Source organism: Physeter macrocephalus, chromosome 3 (assembly GCF_002837175.3).
Source record: "Physeter macrocephalus isolate SW-GA chromosome 3, ASM283717v5, whole genome shotgun sequence".
Lineage (NCBI taxonomy): Eukaryota > Metazoa > Chordata > Mammalia > Artiodactyla > Physeteridae > Physeter > Physeter macrocephalus.
The window spans coordinates 27483798-27499744 of record NC_041216.1 but is presented as its reverse complement, the minus strand read 5'-3'; the positions used below and the strand labels follow the sequence as shown (position 1 = coordinate 27499744).

Here is a 15947-nt window from a genome sequence, read left to right as displayed (position 1 = left end):
TTTTTTTTTGTGGTACGCGGGCCTCACACTGTTGTGGCCTCTCCCGTTGCGGAGCACAGGCTCCGGACGCGCAGGGTCAGCGGCCATGGCTCACGGGCCCAGCCGCTCCGCGGCATGTGGGATCCTCCCAGACCGGGGCGCGAACCCGGTTCCCCTGCATCAGCAGGCGGACGCGCAACCACTGCGCCACCAGGGAAGCCCCTCGACCGGCCTTTTGATGATGGCGTACCACCATCTAACCAGATTGTTGATGACTGGTTAAATCTTGTGAAAATTAAGTTCTGTGAAGACCCCGGTTGTTGCAATTGCCATTCACTGTGTTGCAGGCCTTGGGAGAGCTCCAGTGCTTGTCGCCCTAGCGTTAATTGAAGGTGGAATGAAATATGAAGATGCAGTACAGTTCATAAGACAAAAACGGCGTGGAGCTTTTAACAGCAAGCTTTTGTATTTGGAGAAGTACTGTCCTAAAATGCGGCTGCACTTGAAAGACTCCAATGGTCATAGAAACAACTGCTGCATTCAGTAAAACTGGGGTGCCTGATGCCATTGCTTGGAAGTGGAACCTAGACAGGACGGAATTTGTTGTACATGTTAGCCAGCACGTTGGCTTGGTGAAGTCTGATGAAGCTTCCACAGGAGTGTTGAAAAGCAGTTTTACCAGGCCACAAAGCCGGCAGAATTGCAAACTCTATGTTTGGGTTATGATCAACCTACTTGGACACTTAGCAAAGGATTCTTGCTGTTCAGCATTTAAAATGTGCTTATCGTTTGTACCAACTGACCTTTCTTGGAGAAAAAAAAAAAAAAAAGAATGATGTCAAAGAGGCAGGGCAAAGTGAGATACGGATAAAGGTAAAGGACTGCAGACAAAAACTAAAGTGTGGATGATCCGGGCCAAAGGCTGCTCCTCTAAATGTAACCTGACGTCTGCAAGCCCCCTCAGACGTGTATGGTTTTCCACTCCACTTGCCAGCTGTTACCAGACTCAATACTGTCTGAACATTCACAGCTCAAAGCTGGATTTTTGCCATTCTGAAGAGGCCAACTTCATTTGAAACATGGGTATCTGCACAAACACGGCAACTTTAAGAACTCAAATGGCTGGTGTTACGAGCTGGGAATGGTTGCATCTCATTCCTCTGGAAGCCTGCCAGAGCATGACGAAGTCTCTTGAAGGTTAAAAAAAAGAGACGAGACAAAAACTAAAAACCTACCTAGTGCTTGAAAACAGGGTCAACATTTGATGCAACCTATAAACGCTCAATTTCATCCCCAGCCTCCACCAGCAGAAAGGGGATGATGCCAGAGCTGGGGCAGGAGTGACTGCCACGTCTGCGGCTGCTCGGGCATTTTTGGATTAAAGGCGTCCAAAACACGACGGGCTTCACCCGTGGCCTCCATCCCTCCCTGACTACCCATGGGTTTAGACTGACAGACACATGGCAGATGGACACCGGTCAGCAAGTGGAAAAGTGTAATAGTCTAAAAATACTAGCAACAGCGTGAAGAAACACAGCTTCCTCCCTGGGGTGGAGGCTGTGACTGAAACGGGAGAACCCTCATACTGAAAAAGCCACCAGCTGCAGAATTCCTCAAGGGAACGGTGACGCCAACTCCATAAAGTGCTCGAGTTCAGCGAGACTTTTCCTTCACAGTATGAACAATGGGCTCAGTTTTCCTATTATACGTTAGGCACCCATACATCTCTTCTCAGTAAGTGTCTGAGGAGGTACCTTCCTGTAGTTTTCCTTCAAGGCATTTTTTTTTTTTTTTTTTTTGCGGTACGCGGGCCTCTCACCATTGTGGCCTCTCCCGTTGCGGAGCACAGGCTCCGGACGCGCAGGCTCAGAGGCCATGGCCCACGGGCCCGGCCGCTCCGCGGCATGTGGGATCCTCCCGGACCGGGGCACGAACCCGGTTCCCCTGCATCGGCAGGCGGACTCGCAACCACTGCGCCACCAGGGAAGCCCCAAGGCATTTTTATCATCAGTGAAGGCTTAGTATTGACGCAAAAAAAAAAAAAAAAAAGCCAATTCTGATCGATGAGAACTTGATTCCCTTAAAGTCGTCTACTAAAAAATATGAATATAAAAGCTTATCCAGTCACCGTCTACAACTGCCTGCACAGTTTTATAATCGCGAAAGTGTGTATGGTTTTTCTCTGTTTCTAATGGGGAGATAATTTGGCTTGGTGATGGGAAACCATGCGATATTCTGCCAGGAAGACGTTACCCCGCTGCCCCACTGAGTGGGAGTAATGCTGCTGTGAATGAACCCTAGACTCGGAGCGGGGTGCATAGGAGAGGCCTGCAGCTTTCCAGGGGCCCTGACTGCTGCCGCCATGAAGAAGTGCAACCAGCCCACGGCTTCAAAACACAAGGGAGCTTTAACCTGCAGCATGAGGAGAAGCTTAGTAAATTCAACAGGACTCTCCTTTCCTTCTTTAACGAAAAAAGTTCTAAGCCACTAGACCCAACACTTTGCTACCATGAACGAATGTGACATGATGCACTGCTGAGCCAAAGGCCAGAAGCCAAACGTCCGCTGGGAGCCAGGCGGGGCGTGCGGACAGGTGGAGGCAGCGGCAGGGCCGGGGCAGACTGGACAGCACAGTCCAGCCCAACGGCAGGGGCTCCTCACACCTGGTGATTGTTGCCTCAGAGGGGAATTCAGACACAGAGTTACCAGGTCTTCTGATTTTTCCAGAGAAGATAAGAGACTGGATCTTCCTGCAAAGCCTAAGTTTCAAATGTCAGCAGCTACAATTTACTCTGTGGGCAACCAAAACGTGGCTATAGGTTGGAAATGGCCCATAAGCCACCAATATCAAGCAGTGGTGAAAACGGCAACAGAACCCCATTTCACTTCTGTTCCAGTCGCATCCAAAGGCCTTTAGAAGGTTTTCATCCTAAAATTAGAATAGACACTCATGCATTTAACGTTAACAGCCTACCAGAATTTCTTGGGCGTCAGAACCGAGTTTCTGTAATGAAATTAAGTAATAACACCCATATGTTCTTACAGCAATACAGAGTTTTACAACAAAGTTTCATATTAATTTTTCTACTTGATCCGCATATCATTATTTTTTAGGTCGTAGCACGGAAGTACAAAGCAGTCAAACGACTTGCCCAAGGCTCTAAGACTACTCAGTGGCAGAGTGAAAGAAAATGGAACCTTCTGAATTTTAGTGATAGTTCCCACATGGTATGGCTGTCCAGGTAACCTATTTCATAGATACTTGCTATTTATTTTGTTTTACTCACTCTATTTATAACATTCTAATAGCACAGCCCATTAGAGCTGGAAGGGTCATTACAGACAATTTAATCCAGTAGTTCTCAACTTTTCCATGCTTCTGTTTTGTTCACACACACAACACAGCACCAACAAACACTTCCTAGATTCAGTTGTAACCTCGGGTGGAAAGGGGCTCTCAGGGCCGTCGAGGGTGGAAGGAAGTATACGTGTGGAAGGAGGGTACGTGTAGGAACTGGGCCCTTTCAGAAACCATCTACCATCACCCGCTGACCGGCCTGCTCCCTTCCCTGGGTTAAAAATTACTGGTCTAGTCCATCCCTCTTACTATTCACCTGATGGGTTAGGAAACGGAGGACAAGTTGGATGACTAACTGTCCTAAGTTCACAGAGTTACAAAGTGGCAAAGCCAAGTGTAGAACCCAATTCCTTAAACCAAAATATAAAGGCGAGAAGAGGACTCTGATGTCTTCAAATATTCTCAAAGGCATCACTGCAGGTTGCGGGATTTGGGGGTTGTTGTTCTGTAGCTGTTGAGTGACGTTCCTGGGACACCAGACACAAAACTTCTCTTACCTCCCATCCTTCCATTTCCAGTCCTCTCTTGCCATAGATATCGTAGATGGCCCTGGTTTGGGGGTCACTGAGCACTGCAAGTTAAAAACCAAACATGTTTACAAAGCACAAAATTCACCTTTCAGTCCTGACCACGATACCACCAGGCAAGCCCACCTCTTTTTGTTCTTCTCTTTCCAGCCACAATTTTCCCAGAGACCCCATCATTCCCAATGTGTCTTTCCTCCTAATCACTCCCCAGATCCAAGTGAGGACATGTTTAAAGGTGGCTACAACTGAGAAACATCGGATTTTTCGTGTCCAAGCTACTCTCAGTTGTGAGGTGCACTGACCCTGCATCTCTAAAGGACAGTTGTTTTTAAAAGCACCTAGTGAGTTTCCACCACAGTCTATAAAGTACCTTGGCTTGAGAGAGTGAATTCCAGTTTCTAACAGGGCCTAATGTAAAACTAGGGACAGGCTCTGACCAGAAAAATCTGACTTCTTATTATGTAGGGGTTGGTTTGTTTGTTTTTGGGTGCCTCTCTTCTTTATTTGTAAATCATTTTTAAAAGACACAAACACCTCTCACTATGGTGTCGGCCACGTCACCTAAAGTACATCAGAAAGACTGTTCAGTGAGGGCGAGAGCTGTTCAAAGGACCTCCAAACCGAACCTGAACACCCGTACAGCAAGCAGTCGTTACCTCCCTCCTCTGCTGGGCCAACTTCTGTTCAAGACCTTTGACTCTTTCCCCGCCTGAGATTTCCCAGATATTTTTAGGTCTAATTAAAAAATGATGTAAATGACTCTATCCATATTCAAATCTAATGAGGAAGAAAGAAATGCGGACCACCGGAAAACTTGGGAGCCAAACTTCTTGAGCTGATCTCTAGGATTTAATAAGGAATTATTTATTCACCATTATCAGTCTCCCTTTAGGCCAAACACTGGGGCCAGGTCTGCTGCTGCAGCATTTTCACAAGCACTGGTAGGGTTTTTCTGTTAACTCTTCCCCAAATCTCCAAAACAATACAATCCAGTATGTGGGTAATTCAGACAACCAAATACGATAAAAGGAAGGAGTTTTTGGTCAAGCTTTATTCAGACCAGATAAGTAGCCTGAAAAGTTACATTTGGTGAAGATACAGGCTGACTGTACACACATATGTGCCACAGTCTCAGTGTTACTGGTCATTGAAATCTGACTTTCTGGTAAAACTACAGTGAATACAGCAATATGCTTTTATGTCCACAATGAGAAGTCTTTATTTTGTAAAGAAAATCTAATTTTCGGTCTACCTAATTAAGGAGCAAATCACCAAATGGCTCTGGAATGAATAACTTACTTTACTTGGCATAGATCCTAAGAGTGATTTCATATTCTTTTAATTTTAATTTTAAAAATCGTGGTATAATACACACAACATAAAATTGATCATTTTAACCATGTGTAAGTGTACAATTCAGTGGTGTTAAATAAATTCGGGGACTTCCCTGGTGGCGCAGTGGTTAAGAATCCGTCTGCCAATGCAGGGGACACGGGTTTGAGCCCTGGTCCGGGAAGATTTCACATGCCGCCGAGCAACTAAGCCCATGTGCCACAACTACCGAGCCTGTGCTCTAGAGCCCGCGAGCCACAACTACTGAGCCCGTGTGCCACAACTACTGGAGCCCACGCACCTAGAGCCCATGCTCTGCAACAAGAGAAGCCACGACAATGAGAAGCCCGCGCACCACAATGAAGAGTAGCCCCCGCTCGCCACAACTAGAGAAAGCCCGCGTGCAGCAACGAAGACCCAACGCAGCCATAAATAAATAAATAAATTTTAAAAATAAAAAATAAATGGAGTTTAAAAACAAAAAATAAAATAAATTCGCAATGTTGTGTAACCATCATGACAATCTATTTCTAGAACTTTTTCATCATCTCAAACAGAAACTGTACCTATTAGTGATTTTAATATTTCATTAACAAATATATTACAAACTTTTTCTGAAATACATAAGATATAAATATAAAAATCTGAATTACTTGATTCTATTTCCTGTTAGGCTCCTTAACACCATTTTCTTCCTTTTGTTAGTACCTTTCCTTAATTGAATGCTACAGAACCAATAAAATCACATTCAGATGGAAAAAATGTTCTTTGTATCTTTTCACAAAAAAAAGAGAACAAAGAGAGCTTGTCTGTAGTGATCAGCCTTTTACCTCTAAGAGTTCCCTTTAGAAGAAAACTAGTAAATGATTTAAAGCTGGAGTATTCCCTTGCAATTCAGACGCTGGGCTATTACTTCACCTGCAGCCTCATTTTCTACTTACTGGACACGTATTGATTTCCAAAGCAAAATACTACTCTTTCAAAGGTCCCTGTCAGTAAAAAGCACTAAACTAACCACCTCTTTTATATACCTCTGAGGACTCACTTTTTCTACCCTCTACAAATCAAGCCTCTTAAAAATTGAGTGTCTGCTACCAGGGTGTTTCTATAGAGCCAAGCCCCGCACTGACCTTCATAAGCCTGGTGAACGAGGTTAAACAGTCTCTCCGCCTGCAATTTGAGCTCCGGGTCTCTGTGCTTGTCAGGATGGTAAAGCATACACAGCCTGCGGTAGGCCGCTTTCAGCTCTTCGGAAGATGCCTACAGAAGGAAAAACCCAATTAGAGAACAATCAATGCTACTTAAATATTATCATGATCTGAATCAGCCTTGAAATGGGAAGCTGTCAGCCACTTTCCAACATGTATGCTCTCTACATATAGGACATAATGAAGTTATGCTTTATTACTTCAATAAGGCCCCTTTTTTCCACAGTTAATAAAGTGATCAATTATGTATATCAATAGCAATTGTGTTTTGCTGGGAAATGCTGCTATCAGATGAAATGAAAGCTTGTGTCCCTACCCTGGTTCTCTGTGCTCTGAGCGGAAATGAGAAACGTCACACAGACCTGCTTGCTCTTTAACCTGAGTTATTTACAGTCAATCCTGCCGAGGTACTCTCAACAAAGAATTTGTTCAGAAAGGAAAAAAGCTATATACCATTAGACAGAAATGTCCTGCGTTTAATCCGTTTTCTGACAAAGGAAACTCAATGAATATTCACCCTTAAAAAATCAAAGACATAAAATTGTCAAATCAACACACATTTCTACTCAACCTCTAATTCTAAAAGGTAGCACGTAAAGCAGGCAAAAATGCTTTACTATCCTACAGTAGAAAGTCTTCCCACCCCCAGCACCCAAAGGGTCACTACCCAACACATACACCTCTCCAATTCTTGTAAGTCATCAATTTGAGGGGAAAATGCACCATAAGAAGAGCACAGATGACACAAAGAGTGAAATGGGCCCTGGGTGTGTTTTAACTGCACAGAAGGGAGGAAGGAAGAGGGTTGACAGAAATCCACTTTCTACTTCGCCTGCCTCTCAGCCGCCAAGTTCTCAGAAACAGACTTCGTCAGAGGCTCTAGGAACACTGTGCCATCATCTCTCTGGCAGGGCCCTCAGGTGTGTTTTGGGGAAGTACTATGTCTGATATTATACCAACCCCAGGGACCATTCTGGTCTGTCAGAGGTGATGCCAAATGGACAGCTCTGTCCAGATGATTTGTCAAGTAAATAACATTTTATTTTGCGAGGCAACCCCACCGTTTTGACAACAGAAGCAAATTCTGGGTCACTGACAACATACCAGTGGGGCCTGAAAAGCCAGCTCCCTGGGTAGAGGGATGGGACCAGGTCCCCACTGAGGAAGCTGAGGATGGATGGTGCTCTGGGATCAGGTTCGGGAACACGGGTACACAGGAGAGTGGTCACAGGAACACGATTACTCAAGGCATCAAGGTTACAAGGGAAGATGTTAAACTGTATTTTTCTGTAATGTCCACAATTTTTCAATATCTTCCAATTCCAGGAGTAATGAATGCTTTTACCAATGAAAAAAGGCAAAACCTTACTTCAGTGATAATTTTTGGTCTGAAATTTGGATATTTTCTATAGGGCTAAGCTACTCTGATGCCAGGAAATCTGTGCAAGTTCACCAGAGATCTTAAACAAGGAATTCTGCAGAACTCCCAACAGGAGGACAATAACCGTTACCGGAACGTTACATGTGTCAGTCCCACGTGCCTGGGAGGAGAGGCTGCGAGGACCCAGGTGCCACTCTCGGGCCACTTTCTCTGTCCGAGGAGTGGGGGGTTGGCTGGATGACCTCTGTGGGCCTTCCCAGCTCTAACTGGACGTGGTTCTATCATGAGCAAAGCTCTGCTAGAGCCGGGCCACTCGGCTGTCCTTTAACGCAGACAGGACCCTCGCGGTTCGACCATAGGCACAGGCACATCAGTGTTTTTAATCAGCAGCTTCTTGACGGTTTCCATTAACTACTTCACTGGAAAATGGTCAAGAACCTTGTTGACTGAGCACCCTTTTGCCTCCAAGGATTAGGCAGATGTCTGCCCCGTGCCAGCACTCGTCTCTTTCTCCATCTCCTCTTTGGTGTAGCCTTCGGGAATCACACTCCTGAACAATTTGTAGATGGCCATCCTCCCCCTTTCTCTGCATCTGGCCGTCCGTGTGATTTCCTCTGGTGTCACACACCAGCCTTCCAGTGGTGGTTAAGAACGCAGGCTTCGGGCTAATGAGCTTTCTGACCCTCAGCTTTCTCATCTGCTAAAGGGGATGACAAGTAGGCTCAGGGGTGGTGTGGAAATGAAATGAGACAGTGACCATACAGTGCTTCATACAGCGCCCAGCACACAGCAAAAACCTACTCATGGTCGCTCTTCTAAAACCTTTTCTTTGTTTTCTCATCTTGAAACTGTAGACAACAGTACCCCTATCTATCACACTTAATTGAGGAGTAAATGAGCTAATACGCATACAAGCTCTTAACAATGCCTTGCACACACGAGGAATTTAATCACTGTAGCTATCGTTACTGTCACAATTCAATTTTGATATCCTTTTGGCAGCATGAATACTGAAACTGGGACAATTCAGAGAGAAGGCACAGCCCTGGTGTGAGGGTGGCAGGAACATTCATTCATGAAGGGGCCCACGCTTGTGAAAGTTCACTGACCTGCGCGCTCATGCCGTGCACTTTTCTATACATGTATTCTACTTCAATAAAAACACAAGACTAAACGTTCCCATCTCTGTGATCTCTGTGGTTCCCTTCTCTTTCTCCTACCGTAGGCTTCTTTCCACGCTCACGTCAATTATGCAACGCATTCCCTGCCACACTTACCAATAGGCCACCTGTGCCAAACCCCACTGTTTTAAGCAAATAAAGAATAGTTAACTAATGGCAAATTCAATGTGTCTTCTCCAGACAGGTTTACTTATGTAACGATGTAAAAGGGGCTTGTTCCTTCCTGAGTAGCCATTACAAATTATTCTCTTTCTGCAAATTTTAATTGCTCTTTCCAGCATCTCATAAAAATTACAAGTGCAGGATTAGATAGACTTGACTGACTTTAGGTTAGACTGCTATTTCCTGGTTGTTAAAAGTAAACCAGGGGCTTCCGTGGTGGCGCAGTGGTTGAGAGTCCGCCTGCCGATGCAGGGGACACGGGTTCGTGCCCCGGTCCGGGAGGATCCCACATGCCGCAGAGCGGCTGGGCCCGTGAGCCGTGGCCGCTGGGTCTGCGCGTCCGGAGCCTGTGCTCCGGCGGCGGGAGAGGCCACAGCAGTGAGAGGCCCACGTACCACCAAAAAAAAAAAGTAAACCAGATGACAAGGGAGTAGAGTGTCTAGTCTATAATACCTTCTTTAATCATATTAATAAATGGCTTAACGTGCTACTGATTAAGTAACAGAAACAAGAAGTTTCATTTTTAATAAATATCACATTCAATAAAAGGTTAGATTGGGCCTTTTATTGTAACTGAATAGCTAAGGTCACTGGTTCGATATTTCATAAATGATAAACTCTTTCACTATCGTAAAAACACTGATATCATTTCAAAATATGTGACATCGTTAAAAACGATGCCTAAAGTTACATACTTATTTCTAAAATTCATTATAAAATTAAGCGATGTATTGTGCTTTAAGTGTGAAAAGTTTCATCATCTCAGTCATCTGGTTATAATTTCAATGGAAAATAAACCTATTATAAATTCAACCTTTATGTATCATAAGATTCATAGTGAAAAGGTCCCTAGAAACCTGTAGAGTTTAGTAGTCTGTTAAAGCTGTTGGATTAGATGATACACAATACAAAAATGCAATAAAGCACAAAAAAGAAATTCAAGGCAAACATATTAAAAAATAGAAATATCTGTATATGCAGATGCTGTCTATGTAGAATATCATAAAGAATCTACAAAAAAAACCTACCAAGTGATTTTAGCAAGGTCATGGGATATAGGATCAACAGGCAAACATCTATTTCTATATACTAAAAATTGAAACTTAAAAGGACAATACCATTTAAAGTATCATTAACAAACATGAACTACTTAGGGATAAATTTAACAACTGCAAGACCCATACACTGAAAACTACAATGCACTGCAGAAATAAATTAAAGAAGACCAAAAATAATGGAGAGATAAGCTGCCTTCATGCATCAGCAGATTCAGTATTGTTCAGATGTAAGATTTCCCCAAAGCAAGCTACAGATTCAATGCAATCCAATGAAAATCCCAGCTTTTTCTGGTAGAAACTGACAAGCCAATTCGAAAATTTATATGGAAAAATGATATGGAGCAAAAAGAAATTTTACTTTCCTAGTTATTTTACTAACCAAAATAACTTTGAAGAAGAACTGGAGGACTCACATTACTGAACTTTAAGATTTATCATATGGGGGCCTCCCTGGTGGCATAGTGGTTAAGAATCTGCCTGCCAATGCAAGGGACACGGGTTCGAGCCCTGACCCTGGAAGATCCCACGTGCCTTGGAGTAACTAAGCCCGTGCGCCACAACTACTGAGCCTACACTCTAGAGTCCACAAGCCACAACTACTGAAGCCTGCGAGCCTAGAGCCCGTGCTCCCAACAAGAGAAGCAACCACAATGAGAAGCCTGCGTACCGCAACGAAGAGTAGCCCCCGCTCGCCATAACTAGAGAAAGTCCGCGCAGAGCATCGAAGACCCAATGCAGCCAAAAATAAAAATAAATAATAAAATAAATAAATTTATAAAAAATAAAAAAAGAAAAGATTTATTATGTGGCTATGGTAATCAAGACAGGGTGGTACCAGTAAAAGAACAGATATACAAATCAGTGGAACAGAAGTGAGTCCACAAATAGACACCTATATATATATATTGTCAGTTGATTTTTGACAAAGGTGTGTAACATAAGGTAGTGCAATGGGGAAAAGATAGTTCTTCAATGAATGATGCTAGAAGAAGGGAACATTCGTATGCAAAAATATGAACCTTGACCCTTACTGTGAGATACTAGACCTGCCTGCAAGAAATGCTCAAGGGAGTCCTGCCAGGTGAAATGAAAGGACACCAGACAGTAACTCAAAGCCACATGAAGAAATAAAGAGCTCAGTAAAGGCAAATACATGGGCAATTATCAAAGCTATTATTATTATAAAAATGGTTTGTAACTCCGTCTTGTTTTCTCAATGATTTAAGAGACTAACACATTAAAAAAAAAAGATTAATCTAAAAGCTCGTCCTATTATAACTCTGGCTTGTAATTTCATATTTTGTTTCTACATAATTTAAGAGACTAATGTATTATAAAAAATGATCATTAGTTTATTGTTTAGACATACAATATATAAAAATGCAATTTTATGACATCAATAACTGAAAGAGGTGGGACAGAGCTGTAAAAGAATAGAGTTTTGGTACATTATTGAAGTTAAGCTGGTATAAATTCAAGACTGTTATAACTTTAGGATGTTAAACGTAATCTGAGGTGTTAAATGTGACCACAAAGGAAATAGTTATAGAATATACATAAAAGCAAACAAGAGGTGAATTAAAACATTTCACTACAAAAAATCAGCTAAACACAAAAGAGTTATGTGGGACATGAGGGACAAACAAAACGGCCCACAGAAAACAAACAGCAAAGTGACAGAAACAGTCCTTTTTATCAGTAATTACTTGAAATGTCAAGAGATTAAATTTTTTAATCAAACGACAGAGACTGGCAGAATGGATGAAAACATGTGACCACACTGTATGTTATCAACAAAAGACTCAATTGAGATCCAAAGGCACAAACAGGTTGAAAGTGAAAGGATGGAAAGAGACATCCCTTGCAAATAGTAACCAAAATAGAGCACAGGTGGCTATACTAATATCAGACAGAACAGACATTAAATCAAAAAAGGTTATAAGGGGGCTTCCCTGGTGGTGCAGTGGTTGAGAGTCCACCTGCCGATGCAGGGGACACGGGTTCGTGCCCCGGTCTGGGAAGATCCCACATGCTGCGGAGTGGCTGGGCCCGTGAGCCATGGCCGCTGAGCCTGTGTGTCCGGAGCCCGTGCTCCGCAACGGGAGAGGCCACGACAGTGACAGGCCCACGTACCGCCAAAAAAAAAAAAAAAATTGTAAGGGACTTCCCTGGTGGCGCAGTGGTTAAGAATCTGCCTGCCAATGCAAGTGACATGGGTTTGAGCTCTGGTCCAGGAAGATCCCACGTGCTGCAGAGCAACTAAGCCCATGCACCACAACTACTGAGCCTGTGCTCTAGAGCTCATGAGCCACAACTACTGAGCCCGCGTGCCACAACTACTGAAGCCTGCATGCGAAGAGCCTGTGCTCCTCAACAAAGAGAAGCCACTGCAATGAGAAGCCCACGCACTGCAACGAAGACTAGCCCCTGCTCATTGCAACTAGAGAAAGCCTGAGTGCAGCAACAAGGACCCAACGCAGCCAAAATAAATAAATAAATTTTAAAAAGTTATAAGACACAAAGAAAGACATTACATATTAATAAAAGGTTCATACAGCAAGAAGATAGAATAACTATAAACTTATATACCTAATGACAGACCATCAAATACATAAAGCAAAAATTGACAGAACTGAAGGGGGAGAAATAGAGCTTCACAGTAATAGGTGGAGACTTCAACATCCCATGAATAACCAGACAAAAGATAAGTAAGGCAACAGAGGACTTGAACAACACAATGAATCAACTAGATCTAACAGACACATACAGAATATTCTATCCAACAACAGAAACACATTCTTCTCAAGTGTACATGAGACATTTTCCAGGATTGACCATTTGGTAGGCCACGATTTAAGTCTCAATAGAATTTAAAAGACAGATATCATACAAAGGGGCTTCCCTGGTGGCGCAGTGGTTAAGAATCCACCTGCCAATGCAGGGGACACGGGTTTGAGCCCTGGTCTGGGAAGATCCCACATGCCACGGAGCAACTAAGCCTGTGCGCCACAACTACTGAGCCTGCACTCTAGAGCCCGCGAGCCACAACTACTGAGCCCGTGTGCCACAACTACTGAAGCCCACGTGCTAGAACCCGTGCTCCGCAACAAGAGAAGCCACCGCAATGAGAAGCCCACGCACCGCAACGAAGAGTAGCCCCCGCTTACCGCAACTAGAGAAAGCCCGCGTGCAGCAACAAAGACCCAACGCAGCCAAAAATAAATAAATAAATAAATAAATAAATTTATTTTTAAAAAAAGGTATCATACAAAGTATCCTCTCCAACCACAATGGGATGAAATTAGAAATCAATTACATAAGGAAAACTAGAAAAGACACAAATTTGTGACAAACAATACACTCTTAAACGACCAATAGATCAAAGAAAAAAAATCACAAAGGAAATTAGAAAATACTTAGAGATGAATGAAAATGAAACACAACATACCAAAACTTATGGGATGCAGTGCTAAGGGGGAAATTTAAAGCTATAAATGTTTACATTAAAAAACAGGAAATCTCAATTCCCTGGCAGTCCAGTGGTAGGACTCTACACTCTCACTGCCAAGGGCCCGGTTTCAATCCCTGGTCAGGGAACTAAAATCCCACAAGCTGTGCGGCATGGAAAAAGGAAATATCAAATCAACAACTAACTTTCCAACTTTTTTTTTTTTTTTTTTTTGGCTGTGTCGGGTCTTCATTGCTGCGTGCGGGCTTTCGCTAGTTGTGGCGAGCAGGGGCTACTCTTCATTGTGGTGGCTTCTCTTGTTGCGAAGCATGGGCTCTAGGCACACGGGCTTCAGTAGTTGTGGCACGTGGGCTCAGCAGTTGCGGCTCGCGGGCTCTAGAGCGCAGGCTCAGTAGCTGTGGTGCATGGGCTTAGCTGCTCCGCGGCATGTGGGATCTTCCTGGACCAGGGCTTGAACCTGTATCCCTCGACCTGGCAGGTGGATTCTTAACCACTGTACCACCAGGGAAGTCCCTAACTTCACAACTTTTAAGAAACTAGAAAAGAACGAAATAATGTCATTTGCAGCGACATGGATGGACCTAGAGATTGTCATACAGAGTGAAGTAAGCCCGACAAAGACAAATATATTTTGCTTATATGTGGAATCTTAAAAAAATGGTACAAATAAACCTATTTACAAAACAGAAATGGAGTCACGGATGTAGAGAACAAAATTATGGTTACCAAGAGGCAAAGGGGTGAGGGGGAGGGATAAATTGGGAGATTGGGATTGACATATACACACTACTATATATAAAATGGATAGCCAATAAGAACCTACTGTGTATCACAGGGAACTCTATTCAATATTCTGTAATGACTTACATGGGAACAGAATCTACAAAAGTGTGGATATCTGTATATGTAGGACTGATTCACTTTGCTGTACAGCAGAAACGAATCCAACATTGTAAATCAACTATACTCTAATAAAAATTAATTTAAAAATAAATAAAAGAAAAAAAAACTAGAAAAAGAAGAAAAACTGAACTCGAAGTTGGCAGGAGAAGGAAATCATGAAGATTCTAGCAGAGATAAATAGAGAACAGATAAACAATAGAAAGAATTAGTGAAAAAAACGTTGGTTCTTCAAAAAGACAACACAATTGACAAACCTTTGGCTAGACTAACTAAGGAAAAAAAGAAAGAGACTCAAATTACTAAAATCAGAAATGAAAGTGGAGATGTTACTACTGATTCTACAGAAGTAGAAAAATTGGAAAACTTAGATGAAATGGACAAATTACTAGAAATACAAAATCTACCAAGACTGAATCATGATCTAATAGGAAATCTGAATAGACCTATAACTAGTAAAGAGACTGAATTAGTAATCAAAAACCTCTTGACAAAGGAATGCCCTGGACCTGATGGATTCACCGGTGAATTCTTCCAGACATTTAAAGAAGAACTAATATCAATCCTCAAACTCTTCCAAAATATTGAAGAGGGAACACTTCCAAACTCATCCTATGAGGCCACTATTACCCTGATGCCAAAGCCGGACAAAGACACCACACAAAAAAGAAAACTATAGACCAATATCCCTTATGAACACAGATACAGAAATCCTCAACAAAATATCAGCAGAGTTCAGCAGCATATTAAAAGGATACACATTACGACCAAGCAGGATTTATTCCTGGAATGCAATGATAGTTCCATGTATGAAAATTGATCAATATACTATACCATGTTCATAGAAACCATGATCATCTCAACTGTTGCAGAAAAAGCACTGACAAAGTTCAACACACTTTCATCATAAAAACACTCAGCAAACTAGCAACAGAAGGAGACTAAAAGAAACTAAAAGCCATAAAGAGCTCTTACAACTGACGAGGACAAATTCAAAGCAAACATCATACTCAGTGGTGAAAGACTGAAAGCTTCTCCTCTAAGATCAGGAACAAGGCAAGAATGTCTGTTCTCACCACTTCCATTCAACATAGCACTGGAAGTCCTAGCCAGAGCAATTAGGTAAAAAAACAAATAAAAGGTATCCAAATTGGAAAAGAAAATTATCTCTGTTTGCAGATGATACTATCATATATGTAGAAAACTCTATAAAAATTCCACACATACACAAAACCTTGTTAGGACTAACAAATGAGTTCAGCAAAGTTGCAAGATACAAAGTCAACACACAAAAATTAGCTGCATTTCTATACATGAACAATAAACAATCTGAAAAGGAAATGAAGAAAACAGTTCCATTTCCAATAGCATCAAAAACAAAGAAACAAAAAA

General features: G+C 42.6%; 1 protein-coding gene and 1 pseudogene across 1 annotated transcript in view; one reads left to right on the top strand and one right to left on the bottom strand.

The window, feature by feature from the left end:
* Positions 1 to 1757, top strand: part of LOC112065287 (protein tyrosine phosphatase type IVA 1-like) — a 2213-nt pseudogene extending 456 nt beyond the window's left edge.
* Positions 1 to 15947, bottom strand: part of DNAJC11 (DnaJ heat shock protein family (Hsp40) member C11) — a 74845-nt gene that overhangs the window by 40862 nt on the left and 18036 nt on the right. The window contains exons 2-3 of the mRNA XM_007110207.4: positions 6327 to 6456; positions 3835 to 3908 (exon numbers count right to left, since the gene is read on the bottom strand). Coding sequence (XP_007110269.1) covers positions 3835 to 3908; positions 6327 to 6456 — 204 coding nt within the window. The remainder of the gene's footprint in view (positions 1 to 3834; positions 3909 to 6326; positions 6457 to 15947) is intronic.